Genomic DNA, 26,836 nt, shown 5'->3' on the forward strand with positions numbered 1-26,836 from the left:
TAGGGCAAATCCATCTGGAAAATAGCTTGCCTTTTCTGATGAAAATAGCAGGAATATCTGCCTAGTTCAAAATTGTGAACTTGGCCTAAAGCACTTACGAGGGAGAATCTTTTAATAATGAAAATCTTGTATGGAATCATTTGGCTGGATGGGACCTTTGAGGTCTTCTAAGGCAGGAGGCCTTATTCCATCCCAGATAGCTCTCCAATCTTTTCTTGAATACCTCCATCAATGGTGCACCCACAACTGCTGGAGGCGTTCCATTGATTAATTGGAAATTGCAATTTCCAATTGGAAATTCCTCCTTAATTCCAAGTTGGATCTCCCTCAGACAAGCTTCCAAGCCTTGCTTCTTTTCCTGGTCTCAGGTGCTTTGGAGAATAAGTCAATCTCTTCTCTGTGAGAGCCCCTCAAGTACTGGTAGATAACCATTGTGTCTTTTCTTCATTAGGCTAAACATATATACGGTATTGTTTGGAATATAAGATGAACTTTTCCCCCCTAAAAGAGGATGAATATTTGGGTGCGTCTTATACACCAAATGTAGACATTCCACCCACCCACCCACCCCCCACCCCGGGGCCTCTGTGCATTGGGTTTTAGACCTGTTCCAGCCTGCAGGGATTGCCATAGGCCATCACGCCTCTGTGGCTTGCGTTTGTGGCCTCTGCGCCTTGTATTTTCAGCCTCTGAATGCTCCATTTGAGACCTGTTGAAGGCTGTGGGGATCGCCAGAACACATCATCATCGATTGCCACCTCTGCGCATCATGTTTTTGGCCTCTGTGCATCACATTTTAGGTCTCCCCAAGCCCTGTTTTCGGCCTCGGCCTGTCATGTTTTCAGTTGGCGATCAGTGCCGATATGCTTTGGTGATTCCCGTGCACACTCACAATCAGCAAACTAATGTGCTGAAGCTAACCAGGCTGTTTGCTAAGGATGCTAGTGAGATGAATACCAATGGATGCTGGAAGGCAGAGACAGATTTTTTCCCCCTTATTTTCCTTCCCCAAAACTAAGGTGCGCCTTATACTCCAGAGCATCTTATACTCCAAAAAATATGGTAGTTCCCTTAAGAATTGAATGCATCATATGGTTGAGTCTCCAGACCTTATCTTATTAACTTTGTTGCTCTTCTCTGCACTCTTTCTTTTAACTGAGCTTGCTAAAAGTTGCACATAATGCTTTGTTAAACTTGTGCTCAGTTCTTCATGCTATGCCTCCAAACAAATGAAATTTCAGATGCTGACATCCATGTAATTTCCACCCTAATGAAAATTCTTTTATTGTCCAATAATAATTTTTAACATATATTCCTAGATTATGGACAGAGATGCCATAAATAATCATCCACAAAGCATTGATTGTATTTTCATGTTCCTCCATTCAGTGTTTCCCTCAAGTCCCTGAATAAGTTCTTTTTAAAAATTAATGGTGCTTTATTCAGACCACAGAGTATTGCTAATGGTTTTTGTGCTTCATCTGACAATCCACCCTTCATTTATTCATATATATATACTAGCACTTAATGGTGTTAAGAGGATGTGCCAAGATATGGCAAAATTTGGAGCATTTCATAAAAGGGAAAAAAAACCCTGTTATTCATTTTCTTATATTTGGCCATGATGATAAAGGACTTTTGATGGATCCAAAAACGTCTAGAAAGAAACAATATTGGTTTCTCTTTCAGATCAATCATTTTTCATTTTTTTTCTCCACAGTGGTTTGCATACATGTAGCTAGAACTGATTTATTAAGAATAAATATATTGATATGCTTTCACTGTGGCCTTCAGGATAATAATATATTGTGGCAAGCTGTGAAGTCAAAAATAAACTTCATTTATGCCGAAAAGAGATCCTGATAAAAGGATTTCCATTTCTCTGAGAGTTTCCTTCTCAAGAAAATACCTATCAATACATGCATTTATAACAAAGGACACAAATGAAGCTTAAATTTATACTTAAGGATTTTAAAAGTTTTAAAATATATATAGTTTAATAATGTTAACAAACCCATTATTAGGTAGATAGATAGATAAATAGACAGACAGACAAAAAGACCTATTTATTATCATTTGTGTATGTGTGTGTGTATTTATGTGTATGTGTATGTGTGTGTATGTATGTGTATATGTATGTATGTATGTATATATATACATACATATATATATACATATATACATATATACATACATATACACATACATACACGTACATACATACATACATACATACATACATGAAGACAGCCTTCAACACTGACCAAAAAATAGCCAACATCTTAAGAAACCCCAAAGACAAAATCCAGCTAGAAAACCAAGGAGTCTACAAAATACCATGCAAAATCTGCCCTGCCACATACATAGGACAAACAAACAGGAGAATAAATGCACACATCGCATAACACAAGAACGCAGTCAGAAAAAAAGAAAAAAACTTCCTCCCTTTTCCAGCACCTTAAAGCTACAGGACATGAATTGATTTTGAAGGAACCAGGTTAATCTCCAAAACTGAACACTTCAACAAGAGAATAATTATGGAAGCTATCGAAATAGAGAAACACCCCCACAACATGAATAAACGTGATGATACCTTCTGCCTACCAGACATCTGGAAACCAGCCCTAAACAAACAAGAAGGCTCCACACCCATTTGCACCACTCAGGTGACCCTGATGACACAGATAAACCTCCAGGTGACCTTAACAATTCACTAAAAAAATGCAAATGAACAGCTGTCTGCAAGGAGTATACATCCTTCCATTTCCCACCATCCAGTCAGAGCTGAAGAAGCTTCTTGGATGAGAAGGGAAACCTCTTCAAAGAAAAATAAAAAAAAGTCCAGTTGCCTCTTGAAAAAATATCTTTGGGACAACCATGACCTGGATGACTGAGTATCTCCATAGATGTCACAGAATAATGTTGCAGGATCCAATCTGGGTCGGTCACCGGGACCTGAGGTTTTGTCTTCCGAGCTTCTGAACTCATGCTGGAGCCTATCTCTCTAGCCTTTACTGAAAGCTTTCAAAGTGGTATACTTGTCAAGGCAGCGGCGAGGGGTTTCACAAGCAGACATAGCCCAGGGCAAAATAAATCTCCTGGGAAATTAAGGGTTGTGTGCACATCTCTGGAAAACAATCGACTCTCAGTTTTGGCATGGGATATATTAGAGATATCTGCATAGTAATGCTTGCCAGAAGCGAGTAATGCAAGGTCTTCTCAAGCTTTGGTAGAAATTACTTAATTTGGAGAAGGATACCAGGACAGGAAAGGATAGCAAAAGTGTGGAAAGGGGCTAATGTGCATACAGGAATTAAACTATCCTAAAATTTAGAAATGCAATTCTGTGGGGGGGGGGGGGGGGGTTGACACCCCTCCCCCAAAAGATCAGGGAATTAAAAATGCACATCAGTGAAACCTATTTTAGCTAAGCCTTAAACAATTTGTAATTACATTTCATTTATAATGCGGCTAGGTATACAAAAATGAAAAGGGCAGTCTTCTGTGGAAAGAAGGAACAAATTACCTTTGTAATACATAATTTGAAAACCCAATGGAGAATTTCAATATTGTATTTATTTTAAAAGTATCTAAAACCTGTGGATTGCTTTCATTCTTCAAAGAATATAACAGAATTAGACAGTGATTTTCACACATTATCTTCCTAATACTCAAAGTTAGGCTAGACTCATAAGTTTGGACACCTTGCCTTTGACATTTATGGTGTTACAGAGTTTTAACCTAGAAGTCAATAATCAAACCCATCACTTGGTCGATCATATTCCCCATTTATTACTAATTCCTCCTCCTTCCCCAGGTTATGAATACTAAAAACATGGCTGTTCTAAGAATTATTGTTTATACTTTTCAGCAGCATGCACTTCACTTCATTCTGAAGTCAATGCTTTCCTTTTTCACTCTTGAATTTGCAACTAGTTGCAATAGCACTTATATACTGCTTTACAGTGCTTTACCGCCCTCTCTAAGCAGTTTACAGCCTATTGCCCTCAACAATTTGGGTCCTCATTTTACCCACCGCGGAAGGATGGAAGGCTGAGTCGACCTTGAGCCTAGTGAGAGTCAAACTGCCAAATTGCTGGCAGCCAGCAATCAGCAGAAGTAGCCTGCAGTACTGCACTCTAACCACTGGACCACCATGGCGTAATGTACGGTAGTTCACTTCAAAATAGGCAGGTGGATTGTTTCAATTCACATTAGACTTACACTTAGAATAACTTTATTGTCACTTTTACTGTACAGTAATCGGCATACATTAAAATGAAATTTCATTGCATACAGCTCTCAAAGGGCCTCCACCTCCAATATACACTACATAAACATGACAAAATAAATAAATACGAAATGTTGCATATATCCACATATATGACACAGAGAAATAACTGCAGTCTAGTTTGGATGTATAGATGTACACGGCAAGAAAAACCCCATGTACATGACATCCCTGTTTCTCCACTCAGGTCTCAGACTTCCAGAGTCTGAACAGCTCATGAATAGATATATTACAGAAACAGAAAGATAAGTCATGAGTTTTGTGCAGGCTAGCTGCATTCCTTTAAAGCCCCTTGAACCCCAAGACCCCAGAGAGGATGGACCTATTTCACAATTCTTTGGGGATTTGAAAAATGTCATTTTTATGGGAGAATGGGGCTCTTAAGCTTTTTAGACTCTTAGCTCTGATGAAGATATGGGCTAAACCACCTTTCCAGAAAAGGATATCCACTTCCATATTCAGGGTACTTCTAGACTTATCATAATGTTCTTTGGCCAGATGTTAAAAGTGCTGCAAAATGTTTATTTCTTTGCCAAATGTTGATATGTTTACATAACTGGTACTGTAACAAGCAGACGAGGGCTTTTAAACAGTCCATCTAGCTTTTTCAGAAATGGAGAAAATTACATCATGGCCAATCCCTTAGTAGGTTTTAGCTGATGCTAAGGCAACATCTTCCTACTACAGGTGGTCCTCCACTTAAAACTGCTCACTTTGCAACCATCTAAAGTTATGATGAACCCCTCCCCCAAAAGTAACTACAACATAGATTCGAAGTTCCACTGGCATCCTCACCCTTCAGTCACATGATCCCATTTTGGGTTCTCAACAACTGGCCTGCATTTACAGATGTTTTCAGCATTCTGCAGTCATGCAACCGCAATTTACAATTTATTTATTTTAATTTTTTTCTGGAAACAGGCATTTATTTCTGGTTTTCAGCAAAAAACACCCTTGCAAACAATTAGTTTGCTTAATGACCACGTGGTTCACTTAAGAATCCCACAAAAAATGTAAAATCAGGTCAACGACATGATGATCTGCTTAATGACCAGCACAGTTTAGGATGGTAATTCCAGATTTGAGGCCCATCCTACAGTAACCAAGTTCTTTTATCAGCAAAACTCAACTGTAGCTGTCCATGGTGCTGAATTCAATACCCTTAATTCAAACAGGCTTTCTCTGCGCTGACATCAGCAGTGGCAAAAATTGATGGGTGATCACCAGAAAATTCCAGGGCTGTAGGCTAGACTGGGAAGAAACAAGGTCAAAATACTTCCTGAATCTTGCCAAGAAAACATGTGGCAATCCATAAAGTCACCTTGAATCATGATTAACTTAATAGAGTTTTAACCTTTGCTTGCCTTGATTGAATTGGACTCCATCTCTTTGCCCAATTTCATCTGCCTAGGCATAATTGCTCTCCAGGGACTGAATTTTCATGCTACTAACATGCCCTTGTGACCTGTAATAACAATATAGATGAATTATATATCTAGCACATTGATTTCAATGGCAACATAATCTGAAGTATTTTTAACAATACCATTAGAAAAAGAGTTACATAGATATTAAAGTCTACAGTGTGCAATGAACAAGGGGACAGTGGAAACCAAGAAATGAGAAGGCTGTCAAAGTGGAGGCAAAAAAAGGATTACAGGCATTTTAGGTATATATACCTTGGAGTACTGATAGCCCTCAACTTACAGCCACAATTAAACCCAAAATTTCTATGCAAGACAGTTGTTAAGTGACTTTGGATATAACCTTTCTTCCCACAGCTGATAATTGATGGTATTGCTATTAGACGGATAATGGAAGCAGTTAGCTTCCTCCCATAATTGGGGCATACCAGGGGTTGTGACACTAAGTAAGTATGTATGTATGTATGTATGTATGTATGTATGTATGTATGTATGTATTTAGAGTTACAACCCCCGGTATGCCCAAATATGGGAGGAAGTTCACTACCTCCATTCTCTGTCCATCGGCTCGTCATAAGATACCATCCGGACAGAAACCCAATATTTTTACTGTTGCCTTTGTTACATTTGTGTTGTATTTGTGCTGATAAATAAATAAAGGGAGACTAGTATAGATCTATTTCAAGCTGTTTAGCTCTCATCAGCTAGCCATACCCTTACCCAGGTTTGAATCCCAGTAAGGGTATGGCTAACTGATGAGAGCTAAATAGCTTGAAATAGATCTATACTAGTCTCCCTTTATTTATTTATCAGCACAAATAAAACACAAATATAACAAAGGCAACAGTAAAAATATTGGGTTTCTGTTGTGATGGACTCTTGTGACGAGCCGATTGACAAATGATGGAAGCAGTTAGCTTCCTCCAATAATTGGGGCTTACCAGGGGTTGTGACACTATAGATAGATAGATAGATAGATAGATAGATAGATAGATAGATAGATAGATAGATAGATAGATAGATAGATAGATGATAGATGATAGATGATAGATGATAGATGATAGATGATAGATGATAGATGATAGATGATAGATGATAGATGATAGATGATAGATGATTGGATGGATGGATGGATGGATGATAGATGATAGATGATAGATGATAGATGATAGATGATAGATGATAGATGATAGATGATAGATGATAGATGATAGATGATAGATGATAGATGATAGATAGATAGATAGATAGATGATGGTATTGCTATTCCCTATTGACTTTACATGCCAGAAGGTCACAAAAGGTGCCCAGGACATTACAACCTTTATATATACATGCCAGTTGCCAAGCATCTGAATTTTGAACACATACCCGTGGGAATGCTGCAATGGTTATAAGTGTGAAAAACGGTCATAAGTCACTTTTCTCAGTGCCGTTGTAACTTCAAACAGTCTCTAAACAAATGGTTGTAAGTCAAGGACTACTTGTAATGAATGTCGTGTAAAATTGCATCAATTTTTACTGAATGTGTCTACTTTATTACTAAATTTTAGCTTTATTACTTGCCCTGCCAAATGTTCATAGTTCATAGAGATAATGATACTAAAAGCCAGTTGAAAATGCTACATGAAAAAAAAACCTGTCTGCAAAATGATCCCAATATGATTTAATTCTGAGCCAGAACAGCAGATTCCTGACATAATGGTCTTTGTTTCCAGAAAGCATGGCAGCCCACATACAAAGCTAAGGGATGCCTGCACTGATAGCTCAATGAGCAATATTTGTGGGTTTTGTGCAATGTTTGGGAGACAGGTTGCTGGTTTGTATGAATGAAGATTTAAGAAACAAACTAAGCATGTCTTCTCAAGCATCTCTCCCAGAGAGAGAGTGAACATGGATATTTTTTCAAATCAATTCAATGACCTGACTGAATGTTTTCAGCCAAGCTCAGTAGGGTGAGAAAGTCAAAATGCTGCCCTTCAATTAAGATGACAGCAAGACTAATAAGGACACAAGTCTAACTTTCCTTCAGAAAATTGACCTAGTTGTCAAATCTTTACTTAATAGAAATGATCACTAAAGAGACACAAAAGCTTTGTGTGTTTCGCTGGTTTTGTCAACAAAAAAGAGGTGCAAAATGCAGCCATCAAACCAGAATAACAATGAAGTTTATCACACTGGATTTCAAATCCATTTTAAGATAATTCCTGTATTAAGCTAATTGAAAGGACACAAAAATACGTACCGAGGTAAGATGCTTCAAAAGACAGGTTTAAGAATAGAAGGGAACTTTTAAAAAAAACAGTGTTGATGAAATCAAATTATTAATTCTGCTTAGTTTAAGTTTAGCTAAAAGATGGGAAGATGCAGAAGCAGTGTTTTAATGGTTAGGTTGAGCCAACAAAACCTACAACGCTGCTAGGATGAGGACGGAGAAAAGAATGACCATTTCCTCGGGTCTGAAGATGAAAGTCAAACTGTTTTTGGCTCCAACTTTTTGGAGAATAGAGTGGTTTGCCTTACATGAAAAACAAAAACCAGAACAAGTTTTTTTTAAATCACGGCAACCTTGTCTACCCAAATATGGGATGGAGCATACTCCTTCCACTTTCACCTTTCAGCCCCAATCCAGGAGCCTTTGCAGCAAACTATTTTTGTGTTAAATTTATATTTACCAATAAAGAAATAAAAGGAGACTAGTATAGATCTATTTCAAGCTATTTAACTCTCGTCAGGTAGCCATATCTTTCTGGGATTCAAATCTGGGTTGCTTGCATTTTAGATAGATGTATTAACCTCTAAGCCACGGTCTCTCCTGGCTTTGCTGGCTATACCAGGGGAGAGATTAAGTTTTTTTTTTTAATCAGGGCAACCTGGTCTTCCAAAAATATGGGATGGATCATACTGCTTCCGACGAGAGCTAAATAGCTTGAAATAGATCTATACTCCCTTTATTTCTTTGTCAGTAAATATAAATTTAACACATAAAACCAGAAGAATAGAATAGAATAGAATAGAATAGAACAGAATAGAATGCTTTATTGGCCAAGTGTGATTGGACGCACAAGGAATTTGTCTTTGGTGCCTGTGCTCTCAGTGTACATAAAAAGACAAGATGCATTCGTCAAGAATCATAAGGTACAGCACTTAATGATAGTCATAGGGTGCAAATAAGCAATCAGGAAACAATCGATATCAGTATAAATCGTAAAGATACAAGCAACAAAGTTACAGTCCTGCAGTCATAAGTGGGAGGAGATGGGTGATAGGAACAATGAGAAGACTAATAGTAATAGTAATGCAGCCCTAGTGAATAATTTGACAGCAGTGAGGGAATTATTTGTTTAGCAGACTGATGCAATTCAGGAAAAAACTGCTCCTGTGTCTAGTTGTTTTGATGCGCAGTGCTCTATAGTGTCATTTTGAGGGTAGGAGTTGAAGCCATTGATGTGCAGGATGCGAGGGTCTGTAGATATTTTCACGGCCCTCTTTTTGACTTGTGCAGTGTACAGGCCCTCAATGGAAGGCAGGTTGGCAGAAATTGTTTTTTCTGCAGTTCTCCTCTGGCTGACAATTATGGAAATAATTCTGACATCAACATAAAATGCATTTCCTCACTCTCATCAGCAGCACCAGTAACTCTGCTCCCAGTTGCTGCTTTGGTTCCAAGTGCTTGCTTCTCCTCCAACTGTAGTGCTTAGTGGATAGCACTTATCCTGGGCATATGCCACTGCCTAATGATTGTTGCTGGTGTGTGGGTGTGTGCATGAATGTTTTGGGAAATGGATAGAGAAAGAGAGAGAGAGAGAGAGAGGGAGGGAGGGAGGGAGGGAGGGAGGGAGGGAGGGAGGGAGGGAGAGAGAGAGAGAGAGAGAGAGAGAGAGAGAGAGAGAGAGAGAGAGAGAGAGAGAGAGAGAGAAGAAAATGCTCCAAGCAGGAGGCTGGAGACCAAGGTAAGGATAAAATAGAATGAGATCAATAGGTCAAGGAAGTTATAGGTGCTTTGGGATATGTTTTCCATAAAATGAGAAGCGTGACCTATAAGTGTCAATCACCTGAGCCTCGGGGAATAATCAGTAATGAAGAAACTGGGTCAGCCTCCATTTACATCTCATTCAAGTTCAACATATAAGTTTTATGAAAGAAAATCAGGGCATGATCTGAAGATGCACGATGTGGACTGTTCCTGAAATGAAGTAAGTTTGGAACTGGTCTAAAGCTGAATAAGAACCCGTTTGAAAATCGATGTGTCTCTCCTTAAAGTTTAAAGAAGAACAAAAAAATAATAATAAGCAGGTGCTTTTAAAATGTAAAACAAGTCAAGGGGACTCTTACAAAATAGGTCAGGGGTCCTCAAATTTGGCAACTTTAAGACTTGTGGACTTCAACTCCCTGAATTTTCTAGCCAGCAGAGCCACCAGAACTGGCTGGAGAATTCTGGGACTTGAAGTCCACAAGTCTTAAAGTTGCCAAGTTTGAAGACCTCTGCAATAGGTACTGTAATGTAGAGAAGTACTATATAGGTAGTCCAGTGGTGGGTTTCAAAAATTGTTCGAACCTACTCTGTGGGTGTGGCCTCCTTTGTGGGAGTGGCTTGCCACCCATGTGACCAGATGGGAGTGGCTTGCCACCCATGTGACCGGATATGAAGATGCCGACGACACTTGTCAGAACCACCTTAAATTCCCTCACACACAGCACTGGCATGCATAAGAATAGGATGTAAACTTGATTTTTTAAAAGGCATCTTTGGTTTGCGTTAAAACAACTTCAACACACGCAATGTTCTGATTGCACCACAAACGCAGTAGTCATCCTTACCTTTCACAGAGGCACTGAGTTTTATAAATATGAGCATGATAGTGTAGAATAATCATATCCAAGGACCAGTGATGGGTTTCAAAAATTTTTGGAACCTCTTCTGTAGGTGTGGCCTGCTTTCTGGGTCCACTGGTGGAACCTCTTCTAACCGGTTCGGTAGATTTGACGAACCGGTTCTACCGAATAGGTGAGAACTGGTAGGAACCCACCTCTGATAGTCCCAAAGGAGCTTTTTGAAAAGGCAAATGGATTTTGCTTTTCCTGGAAGGCATTTTGCTTCTCATCCAAGAAGCTTCTTCAGTTCTCCAGAAGTTCTTCCAGAACTGAAGAAGCATCTTGGATGAGAAGCAAAACGTCTTCCAGGAACAACAAAGCCCAGTTGCCTTTTGAAAAAGCCCTTTTGGGGCATCCATGACCTGGATGACGATCCATGACCTGGATTGACATTTACTGTACAGGTACTGAAACGAAAATATGTGTGTGCCAAGTGGTGGTGAACGTGGGAGAACTGTTCCTGCTATTGTGTTAGCAAACTGCTAAAAATTCCCCCCCCCACCCCCCGGAAATGTGTTTTACATTTTTCAACAGCAGAATAGATTCTGCTTAAATAATATGCAGTGCCGTTCTTTTTGCTGATTTTCACATTCCCTTAAGTGTTTTGAAAATAGTGACAATATTTACATAAATGCATGACTCTTTTGTATTGAAACATCCTGACTTCTAGCATGTGTAATCAACCATCGGCAGAGCTCAGTCAGAACATGGCAGAGATTACAAGGTTAAAAAAAACAACAACCCCAAAAACCCACTTGTGTGATCTAGCCCTGGTAAGACAGCTTACACTTGACTGTCTCTATCTTGCAAAACTATTTTTTTCACTAGTAGATACATAATTATCTACCGCAGGGCTTGGAAGCTTAAAGAGTTCCAAAAATTCCATCCTAGGAGATTCATTTTTTTTCCTTGTTGCTTATTGGCTTCCAGAAAACAATCTGCCTATTAATCTCTTTCCTATACATACTTCTTCTTTCTTTCTTTCTTTCTTTCTTTCTTTTTTTTTTTTGAGGCGCAGGATCAAAAGTAACACAATAAGAAAAGAAAACAAGGTCTTAAAAAATAAATTTCAACTGCAGGGCTACAGCAGCTACAGAAGGACTACCGAAGGCAAGAGACATACTTTTCAAAATACGTTTACGGAGAGGGGAAAATACAGGCCAAGATCTGTCTTGCTCTGATGTCATTCACTATTTCAATTTAGTCCCAAAGGTGCTTTTCGGGAAGGCAACTGGACTTTCTCGTTTGTCTGGTTTTTTTGCTTCTCATCCCAGAAGCTTCTTCAGCTCCGGCAGGATAGTGAGGAATGGAAGGATTTATATTCCTTGCAGACAGTTGGTCATTTGCATCCTTTTAGAGGGTTGTTGGAACTTTCAGCTATACAATTTGGGATAAACACCCTTTGAATGGTGTGGGAATAAGGAATGGATTTCCAGAGGAAAAAAAATGCAGATTACAGGAACCAGGAGCACCACTCAGGTGACCTTGAGGACACAGATAAACCTCCAAGTGCTTCAATGACCCAGATTGTTGGGGACAATAGGCTGATTCTGTAAAACACTTAGAGACTTCTATAAAAGCAGTATATAAGTCTATTGCTATTGCTAATGCACACTGAAATAACCAGATCTTAAGGGCTTTTGGAAGGCCAACAGGGTTAAAATATATGAATTGGGGGCTGGTGGTTAGTGGTGATGGCAGCTGCTGTGACAAAGAATTCCTGTTTCTTGGCTCCCATCTGATGCCATGTCAAATATTGTCAGATCTGGTGGAGCAGGCAGAATTAACAGCAGACTGTTCCACTAATAAACCAACCCTATGACATACTGTTGCTGACCTGCACATTGATTTCCACCTGGGGACCTTAATGAAAGCTAATGGTGTTGCATTCTGGACATGTTGCAGCTTCTGAAAAGTCTTCCAGATCAGCCCTTTGTGCTAAAGATGAAAGGTCTACACAGTAGTAGAAGATTGGGGGGGGGGGGGGGGGGAGGAGAACCGTAAAAACCTACAGCCAGCCAGTCTTATTAGGGTTGAATCTAAGCCTGTTTCTCCCTAGCCAGATTTCCGAGGCCTTCTATAAAGGCTGTCATAGAAGATCTAGGGTATAATATCCTTTTTGAAGTCCACTTTGAAGACTAATACTGGGCACAATATTCCAAGTAGGTGATTGATTTAACTGCATAAAAGCATGGATAATATTTGATATGTTGCTTTTTTTAAGCAATTCTTTTTCTATGAATAAATTTTCTAATCTCCCACATGGATTTGCCACATTCACAACAGTCAACATCCTTTGATAATATCCCAACAGCATTACAGTAGTTTGAATTGAAGCACATTTTGCCTCAAGGTTTCCTGTACAACATCAAGAGGGTGGCATACAGCTGGAATATTAGAAAGTGAGAAAATGAATCCCATTGGTCATAACATAATTTGGTTTCAACAAAGTAAGATCATTGGGACAGCCTACAAAACATCTTGGTTAAGTCACTCCACTGAGGCGAGCCCTTATCTTCCAGTCAAGGCTATATCTAAAGTATCAAAAGCACTACAGAGAACTATTGACCCCAATCTAAGTCTTGTGAAGGGTTCACAACCTTGGCTGGCGTAGCATTAACTTCACTCAAAAGGTGAATCTCAGGAATGGCTTCCCTCAAGGTCAACTATCTGAAAGGGATCATCATCACTTGTCCCAGATAGTTTCCATTAACGCAAAAAGGAAAATCAACTATTCACCGTCCATTTTCTATCCCCTCCCCCCACATCACAGTTGGGGATAACCACCCACATGCCTACTTTGCCTTTTGGACAAAAGGAAATGATTGCACCGCCTGGCAAAATAATAGTATTAATTTTGACCCTGCAAATAATTAGGGAGAAAAATTATAACTGTCATACCAAGTACATTAGAAGTGTGCTTATACGTGGCATAATCTCAGCAGCAAATGCTTTCCAAAGAGCAGGTCAGCAAATCAAATCCAAGGCAGATGAATTTGAATCAAGCTAAAACCATAGCAATGGAGAAGGCACTTTGGTGAGACTGACACAAGTCTCTTGTAGAGCAAAGTCAACACTTTAATACAAACACCTGTAATCCTAAAGCACCAGTGGTGATATTCAGCCGGTTCCAACCGGTTCAGGCAAACCGGTAGTGGTGACCTGCAGATAGGCCTGTCCACCTGCCCCGGCTGTATGTCATCCTATTTAGCCATGTTTTCTAAGCCATGTGCACATGGGGGAAGGCGCATGCGCAAGCGCACTCACATTTTCAGTGCATGGTGAACAGGTGGTAAAAACATGTGAAACCCGCCTCTGCTTAGCACCCACAAGACTATATTAGTTATGAAACCATACTCAACAAGCCATGCATTAGAGAGATCTAGGAGCAGTAGTACCATTCATGGTGTATGTTCACAGAGAGCTGGAATCTTGGAACTCTGAAATTACGAACGATATCAAAAAAATAATTATTATGACTCCCAGTAAGTTCCTTTTTGAATGTGGATATTTACTAAGAAAACTGATTCAAATACGCGGTTAAGGAGCGGAAGCTGGTTCAAATTTGCAATATTATCTTCAGCAATAGCTGCAAATCTGATCTAATTTTCAGTGATCAGCTTTTGTCTTTTCTTCTGTGAGTGAGTTCTGAACCAAAGACTGGCCAGGAACAACACTAAGGATCCCGCATTTTATATTCTAGCAATATTGAACAAAGAAAATGCTAGGCAACAAGAGGAAACAAAGAAGAATGGACAAAATTACCCTTCTGCTCAATAGACTGTTCATAATGGTTAGGATATTAGACAAGTTGAAGTTCTTACTCAAACACCACTTAATCTCTCTCAGCCCAACCTACCTAGACTTATATTAAAGTTAATGAAGAAAAATCAAGTCACAGCCTTGATTTCATAAGGGAAATAGAAATACATTTCAAATCCTTGACTTGAAGAGGAAGAGGAAAGACTGGAACCAACTGAGAAAGTCTACAATAGTCTCTGGAATTCCAAGATGTTTTCTATGAATATGGAGTATCTCGAGTTTTAAGTATCAAAATTTGTAGTTGGCTATTTGGAGAAGGATAACCTCAAGCAATCTCTGTAAGTTCCTCTAGTCCTCCACATCTTTCATCTGCACTTAATCATCTTCTTTTAACAACCCTATAATCCCATGCAGGGTAGAATCTGGGCAACCGAATGGAGCTAGCAGCATGTTTACTGGCCGGATGCCCTTCCTGTTGCCAATGTGGAGATTTGTTCTGCAGATATATTCTCATTGTGCCCAGAGAGAGAAATATCTGCCTCTACCTAGGTTCGAACTCATAGCCTACTGATTGTGAGGCAAGAACTCTACCTCTCGGCCACCGCACCACTCCTTTCACCTACATTTAATGACTAGTCTATTTTAATTTTTCAGATTTTGAAGAGCGATAAATGAACAAGGCATCCATGCATTATTTATAAAGAGTGAGGAAAGGCTTGCGTTGGGGTAGGTACTCAGCTAAGAACTGGTAAATTTTGAAAATTTTCTTAACAATTGCAATTGGGATTATGGGGATTGCAGTTGCTAAGTGATGTAATCATCTGACATCTTGTTTTATGGCTCCATCCAGTGGTGGGATTCAGCCGGTTCGCACCACTTCGGGAGAACCGGTTGTTAAGTTTCTGAGCAGTTTGGTGAACTGACTGTTGGAGGAAATCATTAGAGCAGAGAACCCATTGTTAAATTATTTGAATCCCACCACTGGCCACATCACTTAGCAACCAAAATTCCAGCCTATAATCCTTTGCACTCAGTAAAAGCAGGCTGGGAATAAATGCTTCTGTTTTCAGAGGTGTAGGACCAACTCATAACCATTTTACTAACATCTTACACAACTATATTTGCTCCACAATCATCATCTTGGAAATGATTTGGAATTTGTCTCTTAAGTCATGACACCCCACCGAAATTATGGACTTTTTCTTTATTTTCTGGCCTGTATTCAGGGCAACAGCTTGCCTGATGAACTTGAAAACTTTTTGGGTCATTTTGGTTCATTTATTTGGCTTGGCTTGTTTTTGTTTTGTTTTGAGAAGGTAAATTTTAATGCCCATTTAAACATCTATTCTGTAATATTTCTATCATGAGCTTTCATAAGGCTCAGAGGATAAACCAATTACTTCTTGACTTAATCAGGCAAGACTGGATCAAGCTCAATCAAGGGAAAGAAATCTGATTTGGCAGGAGAAATCAAGGGATTACAGATATTCCAAATCAACTTTCTTAGCGACAACTTACTCATTTAGAACAATAGGAAGATGTTCGCTTAATAGCAAGTTAAAGTTTTATGGTTGAGGTCTAGACTTTATCATATAGGTAAGACAAGATTGCCACTAAGCTGAGTTGATCCAAGTAGTTAAAACGTTATTATATTTTGAGTCCAAGATGATAAGATTCATTAGTGGACAGAAAATACTTTTGATCAAATGTGTTACATCTATTCCAATTTTGACTCCAAGTTGAGAGAAGATTCTATAGTGCTGGATGAGTTTTTACTTTCTTTGATATGAAAAGCGTGAATATGGAAAAATGAGGATATACTTTCAAGAAGAGATTGGACAGCCATTTGTCTAAGGTCTCCTGCTTGGATGGAGGGTTGGACTGGAGAATCTCTGGCATCCCTTCCAACTCTATTATTCTGTTCTGTTATTCTGTTATACTTGCCATGACCACATGTATCCACGTAACCAAGCCCAAAGAACATCTGGAATGGTATAGGATCTCTTGGCATGGGCAGAGGGCTGGACTAGAAGACCTCCCAGGTCCTCTCCAACCCTATTATTCTATGTGTCTATGGAGCTTCTCAGTCGTCCAGGTCATGGTTGTCCCAAAGGTGCCTTTTCAAGAGGCAACTGGACTTCCTGGTTTTTCTTTGAAGACTTTTCGCTTCTCATCCAAGAAGCTTCTTCAGCTCTGACTGGATGGTGGAGAAGTCAGAGCTGAAGAAGTTTCTTGGATGAGAAGCAAAACATCTTCAAAGAAAAACCAGAAAGTCCAGTTGCCTCTTGAAAAAGCACCTTTGTGACCTATTATTCTATGTTCTGTGTTGTTGCTCAGTTTCTTCCAGAATGAGTTTCATCTGTTTTGGTTTGAGTTTTGGAAGAACTTCTTAGACTAACAGGTTGGAATTATGTTGGGTCTGGTAGTAAAAGCTTTCACCTGGGCCATGGATTTAACCCTGTTACGATCCAGAGAACTCAGCATTAAAGTTAACACAACTCAGCTGCTGAAAATAGCTTTTGACCAGACCTTTCCTTCCATCTATGCAAGCTTTTCCAACCTAGCACCTTTTAGATGTGTTGGTTCCAGTCTCTGCCAATCCTGCAAGCATCAATTCATAACAGAAGGTGACAGAAAACACCCAGTACTGATATCACAGCATAACAAAACATAAAGTGTTGGCCAGCTGGATTTCAGACAATGGAAGAGATCAGCACGGGGAATAATACTGTATTGACTAACACTAGAATCCAAATAATTAAGCACAAAGCTTCTGTTTTCAAAATCAGCCCCTATGAAGTCAAACAATGGATGCTTTCCTCAGCAGCATGAGTGATAGGGAAGCAAATCATCATGATTTCATTTCCATTAATTAACACAGAATATACTTGTCTCCAGAAGGACCAACTCCTGTATGCAAATATGTGCTAGGAAACAACAGAAGGGCTTGTTTCTAATACAAAAAAGAGAGGCTCTTATCATAACAGGCAGGTAGTCCATAATACATAAATCACCTGTTTGTTTTTTTTATTATTTCCCTCTTGCTCGGTGTGAGGGAGAGTGCTCAGGTTGGCACGAGACCTCCTTGTGCATAAGTTCAACGCAGGGAGAAGCATCAAATTAATCTCTCCCTGCTTGAAGGTGACCTTCCTGTCTCACCTTCTGCCTTCTCCTGGAGTCGAACGCTTCCTACCTTGTGTGAGCAGCTGCAGGTTTCGAACTTCCTCCCTCACTTTCAGCTGGAGCACTTGCTGCAGAATGTGCTGACGCAAGCTCTCCTGAGCAATCCCCATTCGCTCCAGCTTTTTGTCGGTTAACCGGAGCAGTGCGCGGCCTGGATCCAAAGGAAGAGACAAGAGGAAGAAGGATTACTCCAGGATTTGCGTTTAATGAATAAAAAAAAATTCTACATGCTGTCAATACTTTCGTTCTAGGAGAGAAAACCTGCCCGTGGCGCCAATATTCTCTCGGAAATAATCTGATTCACAATGGGATAGATTGAGAGGAATAGGTGGGCCCCCGAAATATTTGTTGGCTCAGTGATTTAATTACATTCCACACTGGAGATCCAGGTTCCGAAGATGAAATAGCTCATTGAGATTCCAGCGCCTGTACTTGTTATAGGAAAGGAGCTGTGCTTGATATGTTATGGTCAAAAAGGTAGCTATGAGGACTGCACAATTGCTTAGGAGGAGAACATAGAGCAAGAACAATAGCATTTAGACTTAAATATCACTTCATAAGACTTTACAGAAAGGGATGCGGTGGCTCAGTGGCTAAGATGCTGAACTTGTTGATCAGGAAGGTCGGCAGTTCGGCGGTTCGAATCCCTAGCGCCGCGTAACGGAGTGAGCTCCCGTTACTTGTCCAAGCTTCTGCCAACCTAGCAGTTGGAAAGCATGTAAAAACGCAAGAAGAGAAATACGGACCACCTTTGGTGGGAAAGTAATAGCATTCTGTGCCGTTTTGGTGTTTAGTCATGCTGGCCACTTGACCATAAAGATGTCTTTGAACAGCACTGGCTCTTTGGCTTTAGCAATAGCAATAGCAGTTAGACTTATATACCGCTTCATAGGGCTTTCAGCCCTCTCTAAGAGGTTTACAGAGTCAGCATATTGTCCCCAACAATCCGGGTCCTCATTTTACCCACCTTGGAAGGATGGAAGGCTGAGTCAACCCTGAGCCGGTGAGATTTGAACAGCCAAACTGCAGAACTGCAGTCAGCTGAAGTAGCCTGCAGTGCTGCATTTAACCACTGCGCCACCTCGGCTCTTGAAACGGAGATGAGCACCGCCCCCTAGAGTCAAGAACGACTAGCACATATGTGCGAGAGGAACATTTACTTTTACTAATGCTTTACAGCCCTCTCTGATTGGCTTCCAGAGTCAGCATATTGCCCCCAATAATCTAGGTCCTCATTTTACCAATCTCAGAAGGATGGAAGGCTGAATCAGGATCAGACTGCTGCAGTTAGTTAGCTTGCAATACTGCATTCTAACCACTGTGTCACAACAGCTCAGTTTTATATACTCAAGATCTCAAGTTCAATCCCTGGTCCCTGTGCTTAGAAGGAACATCTAGCAAGCAATGGGAGAGATCTTTGTTGAATAGGTAGGAAATAAATTGTACTTGTTGAGGGCTCATTTGTATGGGGTCAGTGTAAAGTAGTTGTACTTATCTACAATATTCTGCCACTTTATTCAGATGCATCCCTCACAACAGAAGACAATGTAGACAACAGAAGCCAAAGTAGAGTAACACAATCAATTAAACTATCAAAAATATTTTTAAAAAATAAAGTGCAACAGGAGAAACAGGTCTTTAACCCAAAACTTGCACGTACAACAGGATTGTGCTTGGGTGATGGGCTGGTGGAAACATTACTTAATAAGAAAGATGTTAATCTGGAACAATCTTCACAGAGGACTATAAGTCCCAGCTCTTCCTTGACCTTGTGACCATCAAAAGATTGACAATCTCTGTGGTGACATAGTGGCCTCAGAATGTAATCTTTAACTGTCCTCGGGTCCTGGAATAATAATGCTCTTTGGCCCTCCAAATATTTATTTATATCCTGCCTTTATTGTATGTGTGTATGTATCATCGTCATTGTAGCCATTGTCTATCCACTGTGCAAATTGCTGTGCTGTCCTTCCTTCCTTCCTTCCTTCCTTCCTTCCTTCCTTCCTTCCTTCCTTCCTTCCTTCCTTCCTTCCTTCCTATATTTTCCCCAAAACAAGAATCCTATCAAGTGAGTTGGGCTGAGAGAGAGTGATTGATCCAAGGTCATCCAATTGGCTTTGTGCCTAAAGTGGGACTAGAACTCACAGTCTCCTGGTTTTTAGGCCAGTACCTTACCTATTAGACTTTAGATAGTCCTATCAGGAGAAATATTTCATTTTGGTATGGCTCTTCTTTATTAAATAGTAGCAATCCTAAAATCTAACCCCGACCTAATTGTTCAAATACTATCCATTGTTTTTGAGTGATATTGGGAGAACACCAGCTATCCCACACAATGAAGAAGCTTCTAGTTTAAGAAGAAAAAAGTTAATAAAAACTGAACATTTTAATTCCTGGAAGTGTTTCAGCAAATAATTTATTGTCCTGATGGGAACTATATTGATCCTTTACTCTCCTCTTGGAGATAAAAGACTGTTAAGATAGTTCTGTTTTTCAGCTGAACCTATTCAGGAAGCCTTGATGATTTGAAGAGGAAGAAATAATCATAACTCGAATTCCCGTCTGAAGTATAAATTCGAGCACAAATCATATTTAAGCTGCTTTGGAAATGCATTGCAAAATGTAAGACAGCCATTTTTTGGAGCTTGCAGGAAGAACCTCAAAGAGCCACAAGGCAAATTAAATACAAGTCTAAAACTTTGGCAGACGGACATATAAATTTACATTACTTGTTCCTTGTACATTTACAAACTCATTTCCTAGATGCGCTAACTGTTCAGTAAATATGGCTGTAGGTAAAGTCCTGTCTGAGGTAAACTCAACTCTTGGGAACTTCCTTGACATATCCATGCAGTTTTCCTGGATAGTTTACTGCCGTTTTCTTCCAAAATGCTTTTGACTACTGAATCCAGCCTTAGAGTTCTCAGTGGTCTCCAGAGGTGGTATTTTGCCAGTTTGCCCCAGTTTGAACAAACCATAGTGGTGGTGGCAGAAGGCGCTGTGCACCTGCCCAGACATCATCATGGATGCTCTGCACATGGGCATGCACTTCCTATTCCGAATCGGTAGCGAAGGTAAGAGGATTTCATCCCATTCAAGTGTGAATGATGCTTGATCCTGCTTAATGTCAAAATATGGCCAACGTTACTGTTGTAGCCTCGTAAGTCCTCGGACTTACAAATGACAGCTCGGCAGCAGCCAGGCACGTCTTAGCCAATCAGACGCGCCTGCAAGTTGCCGGGCTGTCATACGCGAGGCTATTGGCTCGTCCGTCTGACAGCTCAGTATAAAAGGCTGTCAGACGGAGAAGAGGTGCCGGTCTACTTACAGTTTCTGTTCTTGCCTGTAATAAACTGTCTTGAAGGTTACCTCAGAAGCCTCTTTGTCTTTTCTGCCGCCGATCTAACAGTTACCCAAGGTCAAATAGCTGCTAAGGCTATAGATTGATTTTATTTTCAATTAGACAAACCATTACCTGTTGGATCATCATTTCCTAGATAGTTCCTCTTACCTAAACATAGAAACAGAATGACCAAGGAAAAAAGAAGCAGTAGGAGTGGGAGTGAGTTTTGATTTCCTGTCAGTTTCACCATGGCTGTCCCGTCTCCCCTTTTAGCAGTTGATGGTGGGACCAGCTACCCAGCCTCCAGAAAGCTAGAATGGGACCAGATCTCCAGTGGCCAAAGGAGGGGCTGGTCTACCAGGCCTCTGGAGGGCTATGCCAGGACTGGTTGGCTAAAATTCCAAGCAGTGGTGTGGAGACACATCATACTGAATCAGCCCCTACATCTGCCAAATTTCAACCCAAGAGGAGTCATGGATCTCAGGATGCATTTTATAGACGAGTCCACATGATTCACTTAAAAACTGTGGCAAAATGTTGTTATAATATTGGGCATGACTCCCTTAACAGCAATCTTGCTTAGTCAAAGACATTCTGATCTAATTGTGGTCATAAGTCAAGGACTTTATATAAGGTATTCCTTTTACTTCTTTTTAAAGTCCTGCTTTCCTTTCACCAATGGATACAACAACCCAGAGCCACTAAATCCTGAACAAGTGTTGTGGCCTGCCAGTGGCCAGTGGAGCTGACATCTGAATCAGACAGTGAGGAGGTTGGGGAGGAATATGGGCCAGCCTTGGAGTTTGGGGAAGGCTCTAATGAGGGCTCTGTGTCGGAGGCAGAGAGGGAGCCAGAGCCATATACCAGTTGATTAGCTGTCTTCAGAGTCAGACATCAGTGAAGCAGACGAACAGCTGGAGCCTGTTCCCAGTGTGCGCATGAGCAGAGTTGCCAGACAAAGGGAACAACTAAGGAACAAGGGTCAACTTGGGAGTGAGGCCACAGGTCGACGACGAATGGCCCCTCCCATAGGGAATAAAAGAGGAGTGAAAGGGGAGTGGAGTTTGCAGGAGACAATTATTTCGCTTAATTGGTTTCGTGACTCTCCGAGACTCCTTGCCAAGTTTCAAAGATATCAGCCTGGCAGCTCTCCAAGCCAGATAAGGTCTGTGACTGTAAATTCACCCTTGAAAGACTTTGCTGGATGTGAATGAGAGGAATTCACAGTAACTTAATAAAAAGGGGTTTTTGTCGGGACAAGGAGTCTGTTTTGTGTTTTGGGGAAGCCTGGGTCAGAACAACAGGGCTCTTTGGGAGATGCTTAATACTTTTGCCCCAATATTGTTGTGTTAGTATTTCCACCTATTTCCCCACAGGCGTTCAGTAAAAATCAAAAATGGTGGATGGCCATCACTTAGGATTTAGTCTGGAGGATTGCCCATCTGCCAAGAAAATATGCAATATTATGCTAGGGATGATTAGAAAGCACCTTGAGAGTATAATAGGAAGATAGGATAGTAAATGTGTTCCCAGCCACCCCCATCGCAAAAATAAAAAAAATTAAGTAGGTAAATAAGCAAATGTCTTCGAAATCTTCCTCACAGTATTTTCTCCAACAATTAGGTGCATTCACCTTTCCAGAGGTGGGTTCCTACGGGTTCGAACTGGTTCGGCCGAATAGGTAGTAACTCAGCCTGCCAGGCCCCCCAACTGGTTCTCTCGATCTTGTTTTTTGCTTCTGGCATTTTTTTTTTGTAAACCATTTTTTTTCATTTTTAAACAAACAAGTACAGACACACATAAAACATAAAAACATCTTCCAATTCCGTACAGCGTGTTAATTGGTTACAAAACGTTTTGTACATTCTCACCATAGTCATCACTTACACTTCATATAAAATCTCGTATTATCAATCTGACATATATGTAAACAATTACTATCATTATTATGCATTTATTTGACTATAATTGTCATTACTACATTTTATGTGAGATATTCTACATTTTAGGTAAATTTATATTATGACACTTCATTACATCATCCTAAATCCATCCAGTAATAGTACATCTTTATAAAATTCTTCATCTACCATTGATAAGATAAAATCTATATTTTATAAAATTGTTCCAATTGTTCCAAATTTGGTTACCAAGCTTTTATGCATCCTCTCCATAGTCCTCACTTACAACTTATATAAAATCTCATATTATCAATATATATGTATACCGTATTACCCTTATTAATCATTCATTTGACTATAACGATTATTACTTCATTTTATACAAAATATTCTAACTTTAAATGAATTCAAATTAATGTTTATTATAACATTTCATTACATCATCCTGTATCTATCCAATAATAGTGCAATCTTTTATTTCTTGCCATTTGTGGTATTTGTATTCTAATTGCTGTTTTAATAAATCTCATCTTTTGGCAACTTATATTTCACGGCGTATCTTGTACAGGCTCGAAACTCATCATCCGATCCTTCCATCATCTTCCCTTTAGTTATCACCAATGCTTGTGGCAATGCTTCACCTAAGCGAACTGGCAGTAGCAGCAGCAGGAACCCACCCCTACACCATTCCCAAAAAGTTGCCTACCATTGGAATAGCCCAATATTATCAGCACTGAGGCACACCTTATTTTCTTCCTTTCGGTTCTTCCTATTGTTGTTTTTAAAGAAATGTTCTTGTGAAATCTTGCTCTGTCCTTTTCTCTATATATATACTGTAACAAAGGCAACAGTAAAAATAATGGCTTTCTGTCTGGATGGTCTCTTGGGATGAGCCGATAGACAGAGAAAGGAAGCAGTATGCTTCCTCCCATATTTGGGCATACCAGGGGTTGTGATGCAAAACACATACCTATTTCCGTGGCTCAGCTGATAAAGGAGGAGAACCTGTGGCTTAGTGGCTAACACAACGGCCTAATATGTAATACAGCACAGGTTCAAATCACAGTAAGGGTATGGCTAGCTGATGAGAGCTAAATAGCTTGAAATAGATCTATACTAGTCTCCCTTTATTTATTTATCAGCACAAATTGCAACACACACGTATGTATGTATGTATGTATGTATGTATGTATGTATGTATGTATGCTGCTATTATGCTCTGAAAAGAATTGCTGTATTCTTGTCCTATAAAGGCAGGCAACGGCTTTATAGTTTATTCCTGCATGGTTCGTTTGTATGATATATGTCCTGAGGGCAAAGACAGAGCTATCATGGAAGATTCTTAAAGTATTAGAAAGAGGACATGGCTTGCATGCAAAAATGTTGAGGATTGAACCTGGGTTCAAGTCCCAGCACTGCATGGAAAGATCTACCTTTGAAACACTGCAGAAAACCATTATCAGTCAGTGAGCTAGATGACTGTTAAGATCTATTCTTATCTCCTATTCTCTATTGCCTGGAGAAGAAAAGGTCATTTTTCTTGTCTTCTGACTGGTAACAGAACATTCTCCTGTCCGTGAGCCAGAAAATAGCAGCAATGTTTCAACAGAATGAAACAATCTCACAGTTTTTATGTAGTCAACAAATTATAATTTGAGATCAACCAAGCTGTTCTGAACTAGGCTTCTCCAGCAGCAGGGAGCCGAGTCCTCATCCCAATATACCCCTTTTATTTAATTTACAGTGAATTCCTCTCCAGCAAAGTCCCAGCCCACAGTCTTTCAAGATAGTTCACAATTACCGACCTTTATCAGTCTTGGAGAGTGGCCAGGCCGATATCTTTCAGACACCATAATCAGAGGTGGTATTCAGCAGGTTCTGACCAGTTCTGAAGAACCGTTAGCGAAAATTTTGAGTACTTCGGAGAACGAGCTCCCCGTGGAGATTCGAACCCTCATCACCCTCCAGGCCTTCCGCAAAGCCCTTAAAACCTGGCTGTTCCGACAGGCCTGGGGCTAAAGAGCTGTTGCCCCCGTCTCGAATGGTATGACTGCTGTGTGTTTTTAAATTATGTATTATTATGTTCCGTTTCTTTATTTTTTATTTTTTGTCTGTACCCCCTTCCCCTGATTTGAATTGTGAGCCACTCTGAGTCCCTTTGGGGAAAAGGGCGGCATATAAATGTAATAAAATCTAATTTAATCTAATCTAATTTGTAAATACCACATCTGAATGGCACTGCCCCTATCTATTCTCTGTCTCCTAAGTCCCAGCTGATCAGGAGGGAATGGAGATTATGCAGTATCCTTCCTCTGCCATGCCCACCAAGCCACGCCCACCAAGCCATTCCATACCCACCAAGCCACGCCCACAGAACCGGTAGTAAAAAAAATTTGAATCCCATCACTGGACACAATACTTGGCAAGAATGCAGGAATGAACTCATTGTCTCCTGCAATCACCCCTCCCCTTCACTCCCCTTTTATTCCCTATGGGAGGGGCCATTCACTGTCCACCTGTGGCCTTACTCCCAAGTCAACCCTTGTTCCTTAGCTGTTCCCTTTGTCTGGCAACTCTGAACATGTGCACACTGGGAACAGGCTCCAGCTGTTCATCTGCCTCACTGATGTCTGCTGCTAACTGTCAGACAGCCCTGGCCCCCTCTCTGACTCCGACACAGAGCCCTCTTCAGAGCCTTCCCCAGACTCCAGGACTGGGCCATGTTCCTCCCCAACCTCCTCACTGTCTGAATTTGCTGCCAGTTCCCTTGACGCTGGCGGGCCACAATACAAGTCTCGTGCAATAGCTGTCTGCACAATTAATTCTACCACGCAATCCTTATGAAAATATTAGTTCACTCTTCAGTTCTGAACAAAGGTGTACTTTTCCACAAACCTACAGATCCTACATCTTCTTCTTCTTTAACCGAACACTATTAAGAATGTCAAATTGTGGATGGTGTTAATATTTATAAAATTAAATAATTGATGTTAGAAGAAATGGAAAATTAAAAGTGCACTATATCATCATCTTCTTTTAATGACCTCATAATCCCTTACAGGGTGGAGTCTGGGCAACTGAATGGAGCTGAGCATTTACTGGCCGGATGCCCTTCCTGACGCCAATGCGGATTCATATTCAGCAGATATATTCCCATCATGCCCAGGGAGAGAAATATCTGCCCCCACCTAGGATCGAACTCACAGTCTTCTGATTGTGAGGCGAGAGCGCCACCTCTAGGCCACTGCACCACTCTAGAAGTGCACTGTATGTAAAGGAGAAAAGAATGCAGACAGCAAGCCATGCTATTTCAACCTATATCTCCGTAACTCTCTACAGAGATTCCATAGGAAGCTTATTGGCTTAACAGCAGGATTACCGATGGACCTTTTTCCTATGTGATCCTCTACATTCTAATACCATCAAATCCAAGAGAGAGAGAGAAACTGAAGTCTGAATGACACCAGATTTAGGTATAGTGTGAAAGTTAAAGGATGATGTTTAGCTTTGAGGATCTTTGAGCAAGCTAATCTTGGTTGATGGATAACCAACTAAAGAATTGTCCTGGCTAGTTTCATATAAGTAAGTTACTCTTGTATTGATATTTCATTGGCATGTATAGGGAAGATGTGAAGCCACAGCTGGTAAATAGGTTTCAATCAGCCTTGCAATTTTATTAAAAATATAAACTGCTTATTAAGTTCTCACAATTGTAATTACAAAGCCTTCAGCTCTGGATCAACAAAATAGCGTCTTGTTTTATCTCCTATTCATAGACATAATGCTAATCTATTCTAAAGCAGTTTAGGTATTCTTAGAGGTATTCAGCAGTATTCTTAATTGCACATTGTTAATCCGGTATTATGTATAAACAATAAAGGCAGCCTTTCAAAAGTAATGAAATGGGGAAGAGCGAAGCTTGCCAACTGGATTGTGAGATGTGAAAGAAAGGAAGAAAAGAGACACATTCCGCAAACATGAAAAATCTTTAATACTTTAATATAAGGTATTCTCGTTCCTTTTAGGCCCGTCTGCCAAAATGAATTTCTATAACTAG

General features: G+C 40.2%; 1 protein-coding gene across 2 annotated transcripts in view; it reads right to left on the minus strand.

The window, feature by feature from the left end:
* Positions 1-26,836, minus strand: part of SAMD12 (sterile alpha motif domain containing 12) — a 320,783-nt gene that overhangs the window by 177,088 nt on the left and 116,859 nt on the right. For both annotated transcript variants that reach the window (XM_032222835.1, XM_032222836.1), the window contains exon 4: positions 17,546-17,686. In XM_032222835.1, coding sequence (XP_032078726.1) covers positions 17,546-17,686 — 141 coding nt within the window. The remainder of the gene's footprint in view (positions 1-17,545; positions 17,687-26,836) is intronic.

The sequence above is a fragment of the Thamnophis elegans genome, chromosome 8, assembly GCF_009769535.1.
Source record: "Thamnophis elegans isolate rThaEle1 chromosome 8, rThaEle1.pri, whole genome shotgun sequence".
NCBI lineage: Eukaryota > Metazoa > Chordata > Lepidosauria > Squamata > Colubridae > Thamnophis > Thamnophis elegans.